This window comes from Geotrypetes seraphini, chromosome 7 (assembly GCF_902459505.1).
Source record: "Geotrypetes seraphini chromosome 7, aGeoSer1.1, whole genome shotgun sequence".
NCBI classification, from domain to species: Eukaryota; Metazoa; Chordata; class Amphibia; order Gymnophiona; family Dermophiidae; genus Geotrypetes; species Geotrypetes seraphini.
This window is the reverse complement of record NC_047090.1, coordinates 64,441,524-64,460,295: the sequence shown is the minus strand read 5'-3', so window position 1 is coordinate 64,460,295 and position 18,772 is coordinate 64,441,524. Positions and strand designations below refer to the sequence as shown.

The window sequence follows — 18,772 nt, the reverse complement described above, 5'->3', positions numbered from 1 at the left end:
GGAAGGAGCTGACATCAAATTGGGACTTTACTATCGCCCACCAGGACAGCCAGAAGCAAACGACCTGGACCTGGAGGCCGAACTGAGGCAGGTGTGCAAAAGTGGAAGGGTGGTGGTTATGGGGGATTTCAACTATCCGGGAATAGATTGGGACATTGGGCACTCAAATTGCACAAAAGAAACTAAATTTATAGAGGTGATAAGAGACTGTTTCATGGAGCAGCTGGTCACGGAACCAACGCGAGGGGATGCCACTCTAGACCTAATCCTCAACGGGCTAGAAGGACCCGCAAAGGAAGTGGTGGTACTAGCACCGTTAGGGAACAGCGATCACAACATGATCCAGTACAAATTAAACATGGGAACATCAAAGGTGAAAAGAACCACAACGACAGCACTCAACTTCAGAAAAGGAAACTACAAAGACATGAGGAAAATGGTAGGAAAAAAGCTCAGCAACAGCTCAGGGAAGATGAAGACCGTAAAGGAAGCCTGGACACTGCTTAAAGGCACAGTGCTCGAGGCACAAGACCTGTGCGTCCCAAGGTTCAGGAAAGGGTGCAAAAAAATTCGAACTAGAAACCCAGCATGGATAACAACTGCAGTTAATAAGGTGATAAGAGACAAGAAATCATCCTTCAAGAAATGGAAAAAGGAACCAACAAGGGAGAACCAGGAAGAGCACAAAAGGCACCAGAAAGAGTGCCATCGAGAGGTCAGGAAAGCAAAGAGAGAATATGAGGAAAGACTGGCAGGAGAAGCAAGAAACTTCAAACCCTTCTTCAGGTATGTGAAAGGGAAACAACCAGCCAGAGAGGAAGTGGGACCACTGGACGACGGAGACAGGAAAGGAGCGATAAAGGAGGAAAAAGAGATAGCTGACAGGTTAAACAAATTCTTCTCGTCAGTCTTCACCAGAGAGGACACATCCAATATCCCAGAACCTGAGGTGATTATAAACGGGGAACACGACGACAAGCTGGTACAGCTAGAGGTAAGCAAAGAGGATGTCCTCAGACAGATAGATAGACTGAAGAGCGACAAATCACCAGGCCCAGACGGCATCCACCCAAGGGTACTAAAAGAACTGAGAAACGAAATAGCAGAGACACTTCGCCAAATATGTAACCTCTCCCTAAAAACTGGAGAGATCCCAGAGGACTGGAAAATGGCAAATGTCACGCCCATCTTTAAGAAGGGATCAAGGGGTGACCCGGGAAACTACAGGCCTGTGAGCTTGACCTCGGTTCCGGGAAAGATGATGGAAGCAATGGTAAAGGACACAATCTGCGAACACATAGAAAAAAATGGGCAACTGAAGGCGAGCCAGCATGGCTTCTGCAAGGGAAGGTCGTGCCTCACAAACTTGCTGTACTTCTTCGAGGGAATAAACAGCCAGATGGATAAGGGGGAATCCATAGACATCATTTACCTTGACTTCCAAAAAGCCTTCGACAAGGTACCTCACGAACGGCTACTAAAAAAGCTGTGGAACCACGGGGTGCAAGGGGATATCTACCGATGGATCAAACACTGGTTGGCAGGCAGGAAACAGAGGGTTGGAGTAAAGGGACAATACTCAGACTGGCAATGGGTCACGAGCGGAGTTCCACAGGGGTCGGTGCTAGGACCTCTATTGTTCAATATATTTATTGACGATCTGGAGACGGGGACAAAATGTGAGGTTATCAAATTTGCTGATGACACCAAACTCTGCAGCAGGGTTAGGAACAAGGAAGACTGTGAAAACCTGCAAAGGGACCTAACGAGACTGGAAGACTGGGCAAATAAGTGGCAAATGAGTTTTAACGTAGAAAAATGCAAAGTCATGCACGTAGGGAAAAAGAACCCGATCTTCAGCTACAAAATGGGGGGAACACCGCTAGGGGTGAGTAACCTTGAAAGGGATCTGGGGGTGATGGTTGACACATCACTGAAACCATCGGCGCAATGTGCGACAGCCTCAAAGAAAGCAAACAGAATGCTGGGCATCATCAAAAAGGGCATCACAACCAGGAAGAAGGAAGTCATCATGCCGCTGTATCGCGCAATGGTGCGCCCGCACCTGGAGTACTGTGTTCAATACTGGTCGCCGTACCTCAGAAAGGACATGGCAGTACTCGAAGGAGTGCAGAGGAGGGCGACTAAACTGATAAAAGGTATGGGAAATTTCTCTTACGCTGACAGGTTAAAAACGCTGGGGCTGTTCTCTCTGGAGAAGAGGAGACTTAGAGGGGACATGATAGAAACCTTCAAAATCCTAAAGGGCATAGAGAAAGTGAATAAGAACAGATTCTTCAAACTGTGGGGAGCCACAAGCACTAGGGGTCACTCGGAGAAATTGAAAGGGGACAGGTTTAGAACAAATGCTAGGAAGTTCTTTTTTACCCAGAGGGTGGTGGACACATGGAACAAGCTTCCGGAGGAGGTGATAAGCCAGAACTCTGTACAGGGGTTCAAGGAAGGTTTGGATAGGTTCCTGGAGGATAAGGGGATAGAGGGGTACAGATAGAACTTGAGGTAGGTTATAGAAGTGGTCAGTAACCACTTCACAGGTCGCGGACCTGATGGGCCGCCGCGGGAGCGGACCGCTGGGCGGGATGGACCTCTGGTCTGACCCAGTGGAGGCAACTTCTTATGTTCTTATGTTCTTAATCTTTTTCCTTTCTTCTTTTATATTTAAAATCCAAAAAATATTTTTTATGACACACATATTTAACCTTGAAGTATCCAATCCCTTATTTACTTTTTCCTTAATCATTCTAATAAATATCATCTTTTTCCCTCCCTTTCCCACCCAATATAATGACTGCTTAAGATCACACATTGGAACTGCAACCCGAACATTCCCCTCCCCTCTAGGCAACCAATATTCAATCAATATCCCCTTCTAACTATCTATATTAACCTTTAATATCTTTAGTCATTTCATTTTTTCTTTTTTTTCCTTTTCTTTACTTTTAACATTTCATTAATGTATCTTTATCCATTCATCAATTTTTAATTTATATTTCCATAGTATTATAGTTTACATCATAAAAATTTATCTTAAACATGTATTTAATATGGTATTTTTATTTTTCCTATATCTTATACTTTCTTTCTTTATATTTTTATTGTCTTTTCTTTAGTTCATGTTTTTCTTTATTCAGTATTTCAATATCTCATATTTTTATAGTTTTTCACAATATCATCAAAACCAATCTTGATATTTTATTTTAAAATATCATAGGTTCTGACTTCGAAAGAAAGGCTTTTAGTTTTTCTGGATCCTCAAAATACAAAGATTTATCTCCAGATGATACTCTCATTTTTGCCGGATAATATAATCCGTATTTAAAACCTTTTTCTTTTAGTTGAGGTCTCATGTCTAATAGTCTCTTTCTTTTATTTGCTGTGTTTTTAGCAAAGTCCGGCAAAAACCATATTCTGGATCCTTTGTAATTTAGATTTTTGTCTTTCTTGGCAGCATTTAATATTTCTAATGCTTGTTGGTACCTAAGCATTTTGAATATTAGTGGTCTTGGCCTGCCTTGATTTTCTACATTTTTTGCTGGGATCCTATGAGCCCTTTCTATTTCCAGTGGTTGTTTTAAATCCAGTTGTAGTATTTTTGGAATTAAGTTTTCTAGAAAATGTATAACATTTTTCCCTTCTAAATTTTCTTGTATTCCAAAAAGTTTAATATTTTTCCTTCTTCCTCGATTTTCATAGTCTTCAAGTTGATCTTTCAATTTATTCAATTCCAGACTGTCATTTTTGCATCTGTTTGCTTCACCTTCTATGACCTCCATTTTAGTTTCTAATATAGTTGTTCTTTTATTATTTACTTCCATTTGTCTGTGGATGTTAAGTATTTCTTCCTTCATTTCGACATATTGGTTACAGTTTCCTTAAGCATTTGTTTAATTTGTCTCAGTTCTTCCATAACTTCTGCTTTACTCAATATATCTGGTTCTTCAGCAGGAAGTGGGATCTTACTTGGTGTAATTTGATCCTGCTTCTGTCTTTTTGCTGACATTCCAGCCTCATTTTTATTTTGTCTGGTACTTGCCATATTCTTGAACTTATTTTTATATTTTTACAGATTTTTTTTTATAGTTGACAGCTCTATTAGCCAACATGGAATTTTGGTAGAGCCTCTTACCAAAATTATCCATAGTGCTGTCCTCCCTTCCCAGAGGGACCAACGTGTAAACATTTGCTGAAGCAGACTTCTTTAGAGTAGATTCCACAACCAGGGATTGATGAGGTAGTTGGGGCTTATCAAATTTCGGTAGAGAAATTTTGTAGAGGGACTCGTTTTCTAGGAGCCATTGGCACCAAAAGTGGTGATTTGAGATTATTGTAAAAAGTTTCATGTAACATGCCATGCAAAAGGAGATTCAGCATTTCTTTTGGAGGCTGATCATAATCCAGAATTTCAAGATACTCCTTACTGTACTTGGAGTCAACCTCCAATTGCACCGAAAGGTCCTTTCCCATTTGTCTTATAAATTTATTGAAGTACAGCTTTCGTTGGGATAAGTAGCTCTAGCTGGAGAATTCGATGCTAGAAAGTCATCAGCCTCGGTGTAAGATGGAGACGGATCTGGGTCGGAGTCTTCTTGCAAGTCAGAGTCTTGCAGGAGAGAAGGAGAGTGTTGCTTTGACCTGTGCCGTTCCGGTGTCGGGGTCTCAGAATGTTTTCTCTTTTGAGACACCTTACCTGACTTGACAGGGCTTCGTTCAGGGTAGAGAGCTGCACGGGAACGGGGACGACGGGAATCCCGCGGGACCCGCGGGCATCCCGTGGGTTCCCCCTTCGGGTTGCGGGGTTTCTGCGGGGCTGGATGGTACTAAGTCGCACGGCTTTTCTCCCTACCTGCTCTGCTTGCAGCACAGAACGGAAGTCTTCCCGATGTCAGCGCTGACGTCTGAGGGGAGGGAGGGCTTAAACATAGGCCTCCCTCCCTCCGACGTCAGTGCTGACGTCGGGAAGACTTCCGTTCGGCTCTGTGCTGCAGGCAGGGTAGGTAAGGAGGAGTAGCCTCGCGGCTCGAATGGCTACCAAGGGAGGGGGGCGGTCCGCCCCGCCACGGGTGCAGCACAGCCGGCCAGGTCCCCTTACTTTTGTGGCGCTTCCTCGACCGACCGACCGACAACAGCCCTGATCCGACAAACCTCCCTGCCCTTAACCGCTAATCTAAATTACCTTCTTACAGCAGCTGTAAGAAGGAAATTTAGATTCGCGATTAAGGGCAGGGAGGTTTGTCAGACTGGGGCTGTTGTCGGTCTGTCGGTCAGGGAAGCGCCACAAAAGTAAGGGGACCTGGCCGGCTGTGCTGCACCCGGGGCGGGAGAGAAGGAGGGGGGAGAAGGACGCTGAAAGCACTGGGGAAGACAAAGGGGTGGAGAAGGACGCTGAAAGGCCATGGGGAAGACGGGGGGGGGGGAAGGACACTGAAAGCATTTGTGGAAGACAGAAGGGGGAGAAGGACGCTGAAAGCACATGGGGAAGACAAAGGGGTGGAGAAGGACGCTGAAAAGCCATAGGGAAGACGGGGGGGGTGGAGAAGGACGCTGAAAGGCCATGGGGAAGACGGGGGGGGTGGAGAAGGACGCTGAAAGGCCATGGGGAAGATGGGGGGGTGGAGAAGGACGCTGAAAGGCCATGGGGAAGATGGGGGGGTGGAGAAGGACGCTGAAAGGCCATGGGGAAGATGGGGGGGTGGAGAAGGACGCTGAAAAGCCATGGGGAAGATGGGGGGGTGGAGAAGGACGCTGAAAGGCCATGGGGAAGATGGGGGGGTGGAGAAGGACGCTGAAAGGCCATGGGGAAGATGGGGGGGGAGAAGTACGCTGAAAGGAAATGGGGAAGAGAGTGGGGAGAAGACGCTGGCAGGGAAGAAGACAGATGCCAGACTATGGGGGGAGCGGAGGGAAGAAGATGGGTGCCAGACCAATTTGGAAGGGGGGGAGAAAGGGTGAGGCACAGTAACAGAGCAAATGGAAAACGCAGAAGGAAGAGAGACAGTGGATGGAAGGAATTGAATGAGAACATGAAGAAAGCAGAAACCAGGCAACAAAGGTAGGAAAAGAATTCTATTTCTTTTTTTCTTTTTTTTTTGCTTCAGGATAAAGTAGTATATTAGTTGTGTTGATAAAAATTTATAAAAAAGAGGCTCTGGTAGAAACCCGTTTACAAAGTATGTATTCTTCCCAATTAATATTTCCAAATTAATAAAGTCTTTTTGCTTATTTGTAAATGGGTTTCTACCAGAGCCTTTAATTCAGTAGCATAATTAAATGAAATAACTATTTCTGAAGTTTATAGGGACGGGCGGGGACGGAGGGGATTCCTCATGGGGACGGGTGGGATTTCTGTCCCCGCGCAACTCTCTAGTTCAGGGTGCCTGGAAGAAGATGAATGATGTCGAGGAGATTGAGATCGATGCTTGGAAGAGCGATGCTTCTGTGCCGGAGTGGCAGAGCTGGAATGATGAGTCAATTCTCTGACACACTGATGGGAGCATCGATGGATCTGGGGGACCTGGCAATGTTAGGCTCAGGCTGAACAGGTACCAGAGAAGTCAGTGTCGGGAGCAGTAAGTGAAATTGGTCCCTGAGCATCTCATGAGGCAAAGCATCGAGCTTTTGCCTCAGACTAAGCACCAGTACTTGAGGCTTCGTTGCCGGTACCACAGGTGCTGTGACACGTTCCAGAGAGGACAATGCCTATGTTGAGGCACTCCTCAATAAAAGATCTAGTTGCTGTAGGGACTTATGCTTGGTTGGCATGAATTGGCTCGATGCCTTTGTGACCAGTGTCCCTGATGAGAAAGGGGATAGCTTCTTAGCAGGCTTACCCGAGGGTGCGATGTGCTGCGACACTGGTGTCTGTGCTGGTGCCGCTGGCGGTGTCGAAGTCTTCCATGCCGGTGCCTTAGATGTTTGCGGCGGCGCATCTCCTTCCATGGCGACACCGAAGAGTTTCTCCTGTTGTAAAATACGGTTTTTGATCGTCCGTTTTTACAAAGAAGAGCAGCGCTTACAAGTCTGAACACGATGTTCGGGACCCAAACACTGTAGGCACCAGCTGTGAGGGTCTGTAAGTGAAAAAGTGCGAGAACACAGACCGCACTTTTTAAAACCCGTCAGCGGGCACGACATGGACGGAAACACTACCTCAGCCAAATTAAACTCAATGGCTAAGGCACACGACCAGGCTCCACTGGGCCAAAACCCGCATACGTGGAAAAAAAAACAAAACAACAACTTTTTAAAATTATTTTCTATACAAATAAGGTAAAGAAAAAGAAAAGGAAAATCGAATAAGAGACGCAAGAGAGGAAAGGCCATGAAAAAAATTTAAACAGCCGTTGAAAAACGTGACTTCTTAGCTCTACGGAAAACTAAGAACTGAGGGACCATGCGCCTACGTCAGGTGGAAAGACACTCACACATGCACGGTGCGGGCTATTGTGAATTTTCTGAAAGTCTTAAAGTGGCGATGCACTTTTAAAGTGTCCATACCGGGGCTCCGTCAGGGATGTCACCCACATGTGAGAATATGCTGCCTGCTTGTCCTAGGATAAATTGTAGTTTGTATCATAGATCTTAATTGATCAAACCAAAAAACAGAACATTAAACAGAATGTGGAGAGCAGAATGAACACACTCCTGCAGACACTAGTGCTGCCTGATTCAGGAAAAAAAAATTTTGATTCGATTCAGCCTATTGAATTGATTTTTCTATTCAATTTCATTTTTCCTGCCCAATTGGGTGGTTTTTTTTTCCAAATGTCCTGGTAGGTTTATTTTGTAGCCTCTTCACCCACCCCACCCCTTTGCCCTCTCCTACCCACGCTGGTGCTGTGGTGTAAACAAAAACAAACAAAAAATACTTTTCCTCTGTTAGGTCCTAGGTCCTAGCTCACATTCACTATCTAACGCCAGCTCTGGCAGGATACACATTTCAAATCTGACATATTGTAATCAGAAAACAGAAAATAAAATTATTTTTTCTACGTTTTGTTGTCTGGTCATTATTCAAATCATGTTGAGCCCAGGCTCTGGTTTCTGTTTGGCTTCTGTTAACTCGCTTGCCAGGGTCTCCTGCCCATTTGATGTTTTCTTCTTTCTTCGTGCTTACCATCCATCTTCCATCTCTCTCTTCGCCTTTCGTTTCCCTTCCCTTCCCCCCCTCCCCCGGGGATCTCTCCTTTTGTCTCCATCACCGCAGTCCAGAATTTCTATAATGACCACTCCCCCATCCAGTATTTCTACCCCCTCTCTCCACACCATCCCTCGAGTTCAACTTCTCTCCCTTTCTTTTCCCTCCCTCCATCCATTGGTCCAACATCCCTCTCCCTCTCCTCTGTTTTAAGACCCGTTATTTCTTCCCCTCCCCCACCCTCAGTGCAGCATATGCCCCTCTCTTTGGATCCCCTCCCTCTCTCTAGTACCTCTAATAGCTACAACCAGCCACCCCCCCCTGAAAGCTGGCATGTTTCTCCCTTCTCTCCACCATCATCCCCCTTCCCCCTGGCCTCACTTTCAAAATTAATTACAACCTGCAGAGGAATGTCTGTGATCTAGCAATTTTAACAGGCTGCTGACGGCCTTCGCTGCATGTTCCCTCAGCTGCGGTCCCACCCCTCCTCTGATATTACGTCCTGTTTTGGTCTGGGATGGACCACGCCAGAGAGAATGTGCAGCGGAGGCTGCACGTTCCACCACTAAAATCACTACATCACTAGGGATCCTCTGCAGGCCATAATTAGTTTTGAAAGTAAGACCAGGAGGCCAGAGGGAAGCCAAACGATGTTGGAGAGAAGTGGAAAACATGTCAGCCTTCATGGAAACCCCTAAAGTCACGGAGCCAAGGGCGCCTATACAGCACTTTCAGACACCCAACCCTCCCCACCGTGAGCTCTGACAATCGGGCCTCCTAAAGCAGAAGCAGCAGCGGCAGTGGACGGCCAGCAAGAGGCAGCGCTACGGACAGGCTTTTCACTGCCAGAGCACTGCTGCTCCTGCTTTAGGAGGCCCTAAGGTATGCAGGGAGGAGGGATGGTCAGTGAGTCGGAAAGCCCAATTTTTTAAGAAAATTAAATCAATTCACAAATGTGAATCGGTGAATCAATTCAAATCAGCAAATTAGGCAGTACTAGCAGGCACGTGTGCAGAAGGAACAAACTGTAGGTGGAGCTAAGGAGCTCAGTGAAGTACAGAAGCAAACTGGATTCTTTCTGCAGATAGCATGTGGCAAAAGGGACACTACCCACTGTCTCACATATTGCACTGGAAATACTGTTTTCCAGACATTGCCCCTTTTTCCCCATGTGTGTAGAGGTATTTAATGATTCACTAACCTGAGGGCTTATATTTATTGGGGGCTTTGATCACCCTGCTCCAACAATTCTAGTTTAAAGACCTCTTCAGCAGGTTAGCCAATCTGCTGCTGAAAACACTTCTTCCCTTTTTTCAGATATGGTGTGCATCTATCATCACTAGTGCACTCTCTCCTACAATTTTGTGATCAAGTGATCAGAGCCCAAGGCAACATGAGGTGGGAGGAGACCCGATAACTTCTCTGAGCTTATCTATAGGTTTCAGCGTTTAATAGGTTAACACCTTCCATTTCTTTTGTGCTTCCCTGGTGGACCCAGAATATTAAATTTTTTGAAGACTATAATTACTGGAACTTAATGTCCTGGCCTACTCCATCTGCTTCTGAACACAGTGATCATCAAGCCCAAACACTTGTAACAGGTCTATTAATGGTCTGTGATGGACATCCTCTTCCATAGTGTGGGGTACTTCGAGCCAGTGTTTCCATTCTTTTCTACTGCAAAAACACACTATGGAAAGCAATACAAACAGCAGAGCTGAAAAACTAAAAGACTTGAGTACAATTAGGAAAAAACCCCCACTAGAGGCACAATGAACATTTTTCAGAGTTTTCTAGTCAGTGTTATCATGTAATATCACTGTTATGCAAAATGATATTTTAATTTCAGCAAAAATTGATCCGAGCCAATTAGAATTGGAAGCCATCACTGAGGCCTGACTGCAGTAGCACAATGGCTTAACAATCACAAATTTGTGCTAAACATAAAAAAATGTACTTCTTGTTGGCTAACAGGCCATTATCCGCATCCTTCTCTATATCTAAGACTTGGTGGGAAAACAATACCAGTTGTGAAAAGCTTTAAATATCTATGCGTCATAGTAGATGTAACTTTTGAGGATCAAGGCTTTGCCTTTATTTAAATCTTGTTTTCATGCTCTGAGGACTCTACGTGCTGTTAGAGGTTTATTTGAAGAAAAGAATATGCATACCTTGATTCATGCATTTATAGGGACTTAAAATAAAGTATGATATGGTCACACCACTTTATCTGCAATTTCAATGGTTTCCGATTATTTATAGGACACAATTTAAAATTCTTATACTAACACAAAGCCCTGTTTTCACATTCGCCAGATTACTTACATGCTCTTATTATTCTTCAACACAACTAATCAGCTGCTTATTATTCTTTACACACCTTCTAGAGCCCTTAGATCTTTCCAGGATAATAGGTTAGATTTTCCCTCAGTAAAATGGGCAAGTTGGGAATCAACTAGAAATAAAGCTTTTTATTTTGTTCCCCCTAGACTCTGGAATCAACTACCACATAATCTCTGATTTGAGGTCAATGTCAAAGCATTTAAGAGCTTACTAAAGATGTTTTTCTTCAAAGAAGCATTTGGGGTTCATGCCCCCAAAGAAATGCATGTTTATTGAATTTGGTGAACAGTGGATCAGCAGGCAGTGTCTTATTTATTGCTGGCGGTGGTTTTTTTTGTGTGTCCCTTTGTTTGGTTTAGATTAGAATAATGGTGTTTATATCTCAAATGGTAGATCTTTCCTGTTTTTAAATAGAGTTGTCACTACACTGAATAGGTAGATTTAGTACAATTTTTGGGAACCAACCCTACCCTTTACAAAATCTAACAGTTACAAAAAAAATGTTCAACATAAGTGCTGGTCACCTTTTGAGATATTGCCTGAGCCAGATGTCCACGTTTATTCACTTATTAAGGGCTCATACTGATGTCCATTGTTTACTAATTTATAGACTTGCCCCATCTCCTTAGACTTTTTCTCCCCAGAGATCAGGTGTGTTAGCCAATTTTGTATTAATTTTATTTTTACAACATAAGTTAAAACATTCCTACCTCAAACTGAGGCCAGTTCATTGACATTCCTGGTCCATGATTATTTTTAAACCAGGTCAAATCTTCTGGAGCATTTGCTGCTTTGATGGCATAATCTAAGTCTTGATAGATGGCTTTGTAGCTGCAAGACATTTTGGGTGGGGGGAGAGAACAGATTATTTTTTACACAAGAAACAAATATGCCCTGCACTAATTTGTTTGTTTTGAAGACTAACACTGGTCAACAAGCATTTTGCTACTGGAGTTATGTCACCTGTACCTTAACAAGGGCCATATGCTGACTCTAAATCTAAAAACAGTTTTCATCTATCACATCCTGTTTTTAAAGTTATACATCAGTTTGTGTTTATATCATGTTTGTCAACAGCACTACCGTGAAGCGTTGGTATTTTACAGTTTCTGTAACACAATATTGCATTTTAGGACAGTTCATCGATCACATATACCAGCAATTTGAAAGTTTATACTAAAAAGTGATTGTACTGCTTTTTCTACCTGTGAATTTTTATATTTTGTTTGTTTTTGTCTAAGAGACTATAATTATGAAAAGATGAGATTACGTTAACCATCCTGGTAATTTCTGTTATGTCTGCAGACAATTTACTGCACAAGATCAGAGAAAGAATCTGTCCAGCAGACTTCGAAGTGCATACAAGCATTATTTTGGCTATAAAGTTGGCGACCAAGATAAAGCATGGGCACCTCATGTCTGCTGCACTGTCTGCTATTCCGGATTAACAATATTCGTGCTGATTGTTCAGAATTTTCTTAGTAATAACAGTTATGCCGAGTTTGTGCAGAGCATGCTGACAGCATATCAGCTAATGGGTCCCAGAATGTCACTTAAAATGCACTTCTTATAACACAGGACCGCAGAAAGTTATTCTTGGCTATGAGGGAAGAAGATGTAAAAATGGGAGCAAATTTCTTGTTATCTTACCCATGTAAATGCCAGACAAAAATATGTTGGTACAAAATATGTATTTTTTGAGCCGGAGCAGCTTCGAACTTTTTTGGATGCAAAGAAATTAATGCAATAGTATTAGAGCTGTGAAAGAAAGAAGGGAAGGCCGGTTTATACCGCGTAAAGCCTTATTTGTTATTAATTTTCTTATAGGAATAGATCTCCCTATCTTTTTCCACTTGTTTCTCCAGGGAAATAGTGTGGTCTAAGGAAGAGTTTTTGAATATCCTTCTAATATTTATATGATTTGTAGTTTATTATGTCTACCTTTTTCTTCTGAACTTTTTCTTTGATGATAATCATATATATTCCTTAATAATGGTGCTATGTATTTCTGTCACAAGAGGATTCGTGTATTTAATTTGAAATGCAAATAAATAAATAAATAAAATGCACTTCTTACATTCTCACCTCGACTTCATCCCACCCTTGGTGATGTCAGTGATAAGATTGAGAAAGATTTCATCAAGATATCAAGGTGATTGAAACCATACAATCCTGCTGCTTTTCCTAACTTGAGATTTCAAATTACCAGCAATATTTCTCCTTCCATTAGCAAGGAAATCAGAAAATCATCTGTCCACTCAGTTGTGGTCATTTCAATGGGCTGTAAAATAATTCTTGAGCCTGTAGACTACCTACACATGTAAAACTCCAGAAACTGTTCTGAAGTTCCTCCATTTAAAGCACATCTTGGTCCATATACTTATATCCATATGTGCATGATTTTTGCCCTCTGACCAACATGCAAGTTTCCCTGCTTTATCCCCATTTGTACAGCTGCAATTGGTAGTAAAGCAGCAATTTTACTTCATGCTGTTAAAAGAGATGGTTAAGAGCTTCCTGTACTTATCAAAACTATCAGTCAATATGAGCCTCACTGATTTGATGTTTCATATCAGATCTTGCAACAATCTAGTAAGGCACAACAGTTCCGTGCCTGTTTTTCCTTTGTCAAGACTGCAAATTCTATGATGTAATCTCTCCTAACCACTTTTCCCGCTTCCCACTAATGTAGGTTGAGATCTCATCTCCCTGATTTTTCTCCAAATTATCTTTCTACTTTGTCACTAGGTAATTCTTAATTAGCTCTAGGCTCATTCTCCAACTAAAAGCTCTAGACTGCTTATCCTCCCCACTTCAACTTTAACTCTAGTTGAGCATAATCGAGAGCACAGCCACCCTTGTATCTACTTGGCAAAACATGGGGACAGGGAGAAAGAGACAGAGAGTAGGTGTGGGAATAGCTCTGAAAGGGGGGTGGGGAGAATGTCATAAAGGTAAAGTCAAGATCAATAAAATCTGTCAACTATCCGGAAGGTCCAATTGACTGCAATAACAGGTATTATTCTCTTGTCTGCAACTCCCTGTCCCACAGTCCTTGCGAGACATCATTCCAAGCTTTTATTAGCCACATAATTGAAATACCCCCTCATTACCACATGATATTCTGGTAAGCATAGGACCACCCATATGAGCTCCTGAAAAGATCTCAGAATAGCTGTTAGAAGCATAATTATTTGCTAGAAGGATTTTTTTCCCCCCATATAAAAAGGTACCTGCCAGAAAAAGGTAGCGTCCCTGATTATCCCCAACCTTTACCTGCACCTCAAAAAACAGTTGCTTATGTAGTAATGTAGCCATGCCACACTGTTAAAAAAGTACCCACTTGTTTTAACTTTTAATGTTTGTTTGACAAGCGAGTTCCCTTTCTGCTTTAAGCTGTCGCTACATTTAGAGTAAAGAGTATTCCTGCAACGTTGAGTTATAATATTAATCTATACATCTGATCTCCTATAATAAGAGAAAACTCTTTTGTCATTTAATTTTATGTATATATAAATCGCAACAGGATGCCCCCCAGACTAGACATCCCATGCCCTTCAATAATAATTCTGCAACAAGTCTGGCCATCATTCAGTGCATTCTTCTATTTCCATCCTCTTTTTAACTATTACTGCCACAGCCGCAACCCATCCCTTCCCTATCTACCATATCTCCCCTCCCCACCCTATAACTCCTATAACATTATTCCAGTATGCCACAATTCCTAGAGAGTTGTGCTATTACCACCTCCCCCCCCCACACACACACTCTCTCTTCTTCTACAGAGCTGAGATACAGTACTTTGCCTTCATGACAGACATGTATCTTAGTGGTATAGAGTAGGGTAAACAGAACTTCCGTGTTATCCATTTTTGAGCAAATAAGTGCCATCTTCCTTTGGTATGGAGCCCTCTTGCAAGTGACTTTGGTTTGAGCACCTTCCAGGCCCAATTTCTTCTGCAGCCATCATTCAAAGTTGTTAAGTAGTTCACTGCCTCTTGCCTCCGCCAGTAATCTCACCAACTCTATTATTCATCAGCTCTAATTTTCCTGATCCTCTAAATCAGTGGTCTCAAACTGGCGGCCCGGGGGCCACATGTGGCCCACTAGGTACTATTTGAGGCCCTTGGTATGTTACCATTGTTCTGGAACGTTGCCCGCCTCACTGCTGTAACCTCACGCAAGCGCTTTCCTGCATCTTTCTGCATGTTGCACTGCTTGCAGCTATGTATAGCTGAAATTATCAGAAGCAATTAAGAACAGGTCTGTTCTTAGGCACATCACAGTATGGCATTTGCATGCTGTTGTAGCAAGGAATCCATTTTGTCTAGTTTGTTTTAAGGCATTGTGATATAGCATGCCAAAATCAGCCTCCAGCTTTCTTTTACTCCTGCTGCAAAAATCATTAAAGGAAAGGAAAATGGAGGCTACTGCCAGCAGGAGTTGGTGACCCCTTTTCCTGCCTCGCACCTGCCCAACTGGAATGCTCTTCCTGTACTCCCAATTTTCCACACCCACTGCAAAAATGAGCAATTTGGACATTTGCATCAAAACTCGACGTAATTGCAATCGATCCATCGTAAGCCTATAACTCAGATGAGGATTCCCCTTAATTTTAATATTGAAAGAGGTGTTTAGTTTAGCACAGTATCTTCTCTGCAGCCTTGGAACAATTCTGGAACTGTATGCTACTATGCATCAATGTGATTAGTCTTTGATATGTATTTCTTCACCTTGCTGATATATAAATATATATATATATATATATATATATATATATATATAATGTATATTGTATCTTTCTATACTGGCTTACATGAGAATGGCATTTAAAGTGATATCTTTCTCAAAAAAAAAAAAAAACACTAAAAAAAAGAAGCAATTAAGAAAAGATTTATAAACTATAATGAGTTTTACCTCATGCAAAGTTGGCATTTCTTTAATAAGACATTAACTATTTTTTCTGCGGACCTCCAAGTACCTACAAATCTAAAATGTGGCCCACTGCTCTAAATGTCAAGTCAAGTATTATCAGATTATAGCTGTGTGAGTTGTTCATTCAGTCTCACTGACATCTTCCTGAGCCGATATGTGAAATTCAGCAGGTGTGCAAGTCAAATTGTTCTTGTATCTCAACAATTACTGATGTAATTTATTCAATCTATCCTCCAACACTATTGATACAATCTTTGAAATCTATGTAAAATCTCCAGTGAATCCATCATTCATCTGTGCCATATTTGGTGATATAGATTTTCTTTTCTCCCTCTGTGCTTTGGATATTTTCAGTGGCATTACTTAGACCCATGTGTTCTATCACTGTACATGCTCTGCAGTTAGTTTGTACAGTAAGAAAAATAATTGTTAAAAAGGTCTCAGTGCTGGCAAAAATAAATATACCAAACTTCAGGGGTCAGCAGGAGCCCAACCATGTCAGCTTAACTCAACTGTTTATCGAAATTCTAGGTTCAACAGTAAAACAATTTGTTAAAACAAACTGCTCAAATTTATCATCGCTGAGACAGATAGCATCCACGCAGGAATAAGAGATGAACGTATGGAATAAATTTCCCGTAGCAGCTTTACTCAGAAGGAAAGCAATGATGCTGACACTGCTATGCAATTGTGTGTTTTTGTGGACTTCTAAAAAGTACTGCTTTAGAAAAGCAAAAAAGAAATACAATCCAAAATCCAATCTATAATTTTATGCTTTATGAGCAAGTCCAGGTCTGTTAGTGTTAAAAGAAAAACAGCTAGATTGACCAACTTCTTTCACAATCTACATTACCAAAATTAAAGTGCACTGACTTTCTAAGATATTGTAAAGCTGATTCAATCTATGAGTGTAAGGTCTGGGTAAAGTAAACTATATCAATCTATTGTATTACATAAGTTCAAGACTAATTTTGTATAAAAAAAAATTAAAAGTACAGTATATGCAAAACTGCTGTTACGAGAGACTTGTGTAAATAAATTACCAGGGTTTGAAGTCTGACTTCTAGCAGAGGCAAAGGCAAAACTACCGTATTTTCATTTTTTTTCCACCCAAAAGTGGGTGGAAATGTCGGTGCGTGTTATGCAGCGAAGATACCTTTTTTAAAACAACCCCCCACACCGTCTTCCCTTTTTTTAATGTCCCTTATAGCCTGGTGGTCCAGCGGAGTATCTGCTGACAGGAGTGAGCTTTCCTGCCTGGGCCCGCTCTGCTTTCTGAATGGCTGTCAGTTCTCGCAGGACTCGCGAGAACCGATAGTAGCCATTCAGAAAGCAGAGCGGGTCTAGACAGGAACAAGCTTCTGATCCCTGCTATCGCTGCTTGGCTCGTGCTGAAACCTGCCTGCCGCTGCCTTCTACTTCATGCTCGGCGTCCTGCACGTCCTGCTGCCCTGCTTTCACCAGGGGGGGTGCAAAGTGTGCGGGCAGAAAACAAAGAGTAGAGCAGAGCGAGGGAGTCTGGGGGGGGGGGGGGGAGATGCGATCCGGAGGGCTTTTGTCTGGAGAAGGGAAAGGTCGCAGCTGCTGGGGGTGGGAAAAGAAGGTTCTTTTAATGCCACTCGCATCGTTTCTTGTACTGGCAGGTCTTTCCACGAGGGGATGAGGAAGGAACAGAATACGGCATGTTCTACTTGGTCTGAAACCTCTATGCCAGGAAAACCATTTCCATAAGTTTTAGGAGCAGAGATACTTTAAAAGATTAGATACATAGAAACATAGAAGATGACAGCAGAAAAGGGCAACTAATATTAGCAAACAACAGCTCAGTCCAGCCACTAATGAGACAATTCTGTAACGTGGACCCACCATTTGGGCACTATAATAATGCAAGTAGCGAGCCTTCTATCCGCCACCAACTCCAGACTCTGTCCCTTCTTTCTTGCTGTATGCCTGGAACAGGTTACCAGAGTCCATAGACTGTTATTGAGACAGACATGAGGGAAGCCACTGCTTGCCCTGGATCAGTAGCACAGAATGTTGCTACTCTTTGGGGTTCCGGAATCTTGCTATTCTTTGAGATTCTGCCTGGAATATTGATACTCTTTGGGGCTCTAGAATCTTTTGTTACTGGGGGGTGTTTAAAAAAGGTATGGGGGACAGGGAGCAGAGCCTGACAGGGAGTGAGGAGACAGGGTGCAGAGCCTGATATATATTAGTACACAATTTAGTTCAGAATGTTTTTTTTTCTTGTTTTCCTACTCTAAATCTAGGTTGTGCCTTATAGTCAGGTGCGTCTTATGGTGCAAAAAATATAGTATGTTACTTCCCTGTAGCAGGTACTCTCTTTAAACAGCAGGATACAAATCCTCAGAAATGGGTGCCATCACTATATGGAGCCCATGCACCAAAACACTATATCTCAAAATATTTTGAAGCTTTTTGAAAGGTACTATAGCATATGCACATGACCTCCCATGTTGCATTGTCACACAGGACCTCCTCAGTCATTGAACAGCTGAATTTAGGAGACATGTGGGAATATTTGTTGAGAATATCTCCTCACAACTAGAACTCCCAGGCAACAAGTTTTTCAACACAATGGGAAAAACCCCACAAAAAAAAGGAACTATCAAAGAAAAGAAAGAGCAAATATTTTGATGGCAATGATCTTTTTCAGTATTGTACTTTATATTAAAAAGACACACCCTGGAAAACAAGAAAATGAGTCCTAGGAAGGACGAATCTAATCTTCATTTTATATACTGAATCTACTCCCTAAGGAGCTCGACTCGGTTTACAGTTCGTTAAAAAATGAACCATAACAAATAAAAACTGTGGAATAAAAACTGAAGTTGGTTAGATTAGATGGATGGAAAAAGTTAGAAAAAAAGTATGTTGAATTGCTTAAAATTACTATTCGACAGCTAAAATCAAATTAACTATTGTGAAAACAACCAGGTTTTTAAACTTTTCGAAATTGATATAATTGATCTATCAGTCTTAGAGAATCTGAAGTCCATTCCAAATTCTCACCAATTTAAATGTAAAAGATTTACTAAAGATGAAATTGTATTCTAAACCTCAAAGAGATTCTGGTGAGGTACCGGGAAAGATGGTAGAGGCGCTGATAAAGGACCGCTTCATTGACCACCTTGACGGACACAATCTGATGAGGACCAGCCAGCACGGCTTCAGCAAAGGAAGATCTTGCTTGACGACTTGCTGCACTTCAAGGGAGTTAACAGACAGATAGACAAAGGTGACCCGGTTGGACATTGGTATATCTGGATTTTCAGAAGGCGTTCAACAAGGTCCCGCATGAATGACTGCTTCGGAAAA

General features: G+C 42.3%; 1 protein-coding gene across 8 annotated transcripts in view; it reads right to left on the bottom strand.

Moving 5' to 3' along the window:
• The window catches only part of PACSIN2 (protein kinase C and casein kinase substrate in neurons 2), a 147,520-nt gene that overhangs the window by 50,673 nt on the left and 78,075 nt on the right, over positions 1 to 18,772 (bottom strand). For all 8 annotated transcript variants that reach the window (XM_033951359.1, XM_033951355.1, XM_033951360.1 and 5 more), the window contains one exon: positions 11,209 to 11,329. In XM_033951359.1, coding sequence (XP_033807250.1) covers positions 11,209 to 11,329 — 121 coding nt within the window. The remainder of the gene's footprint in view (positions 1 to 11,208; positions 11,330 to 18,772) is intronic.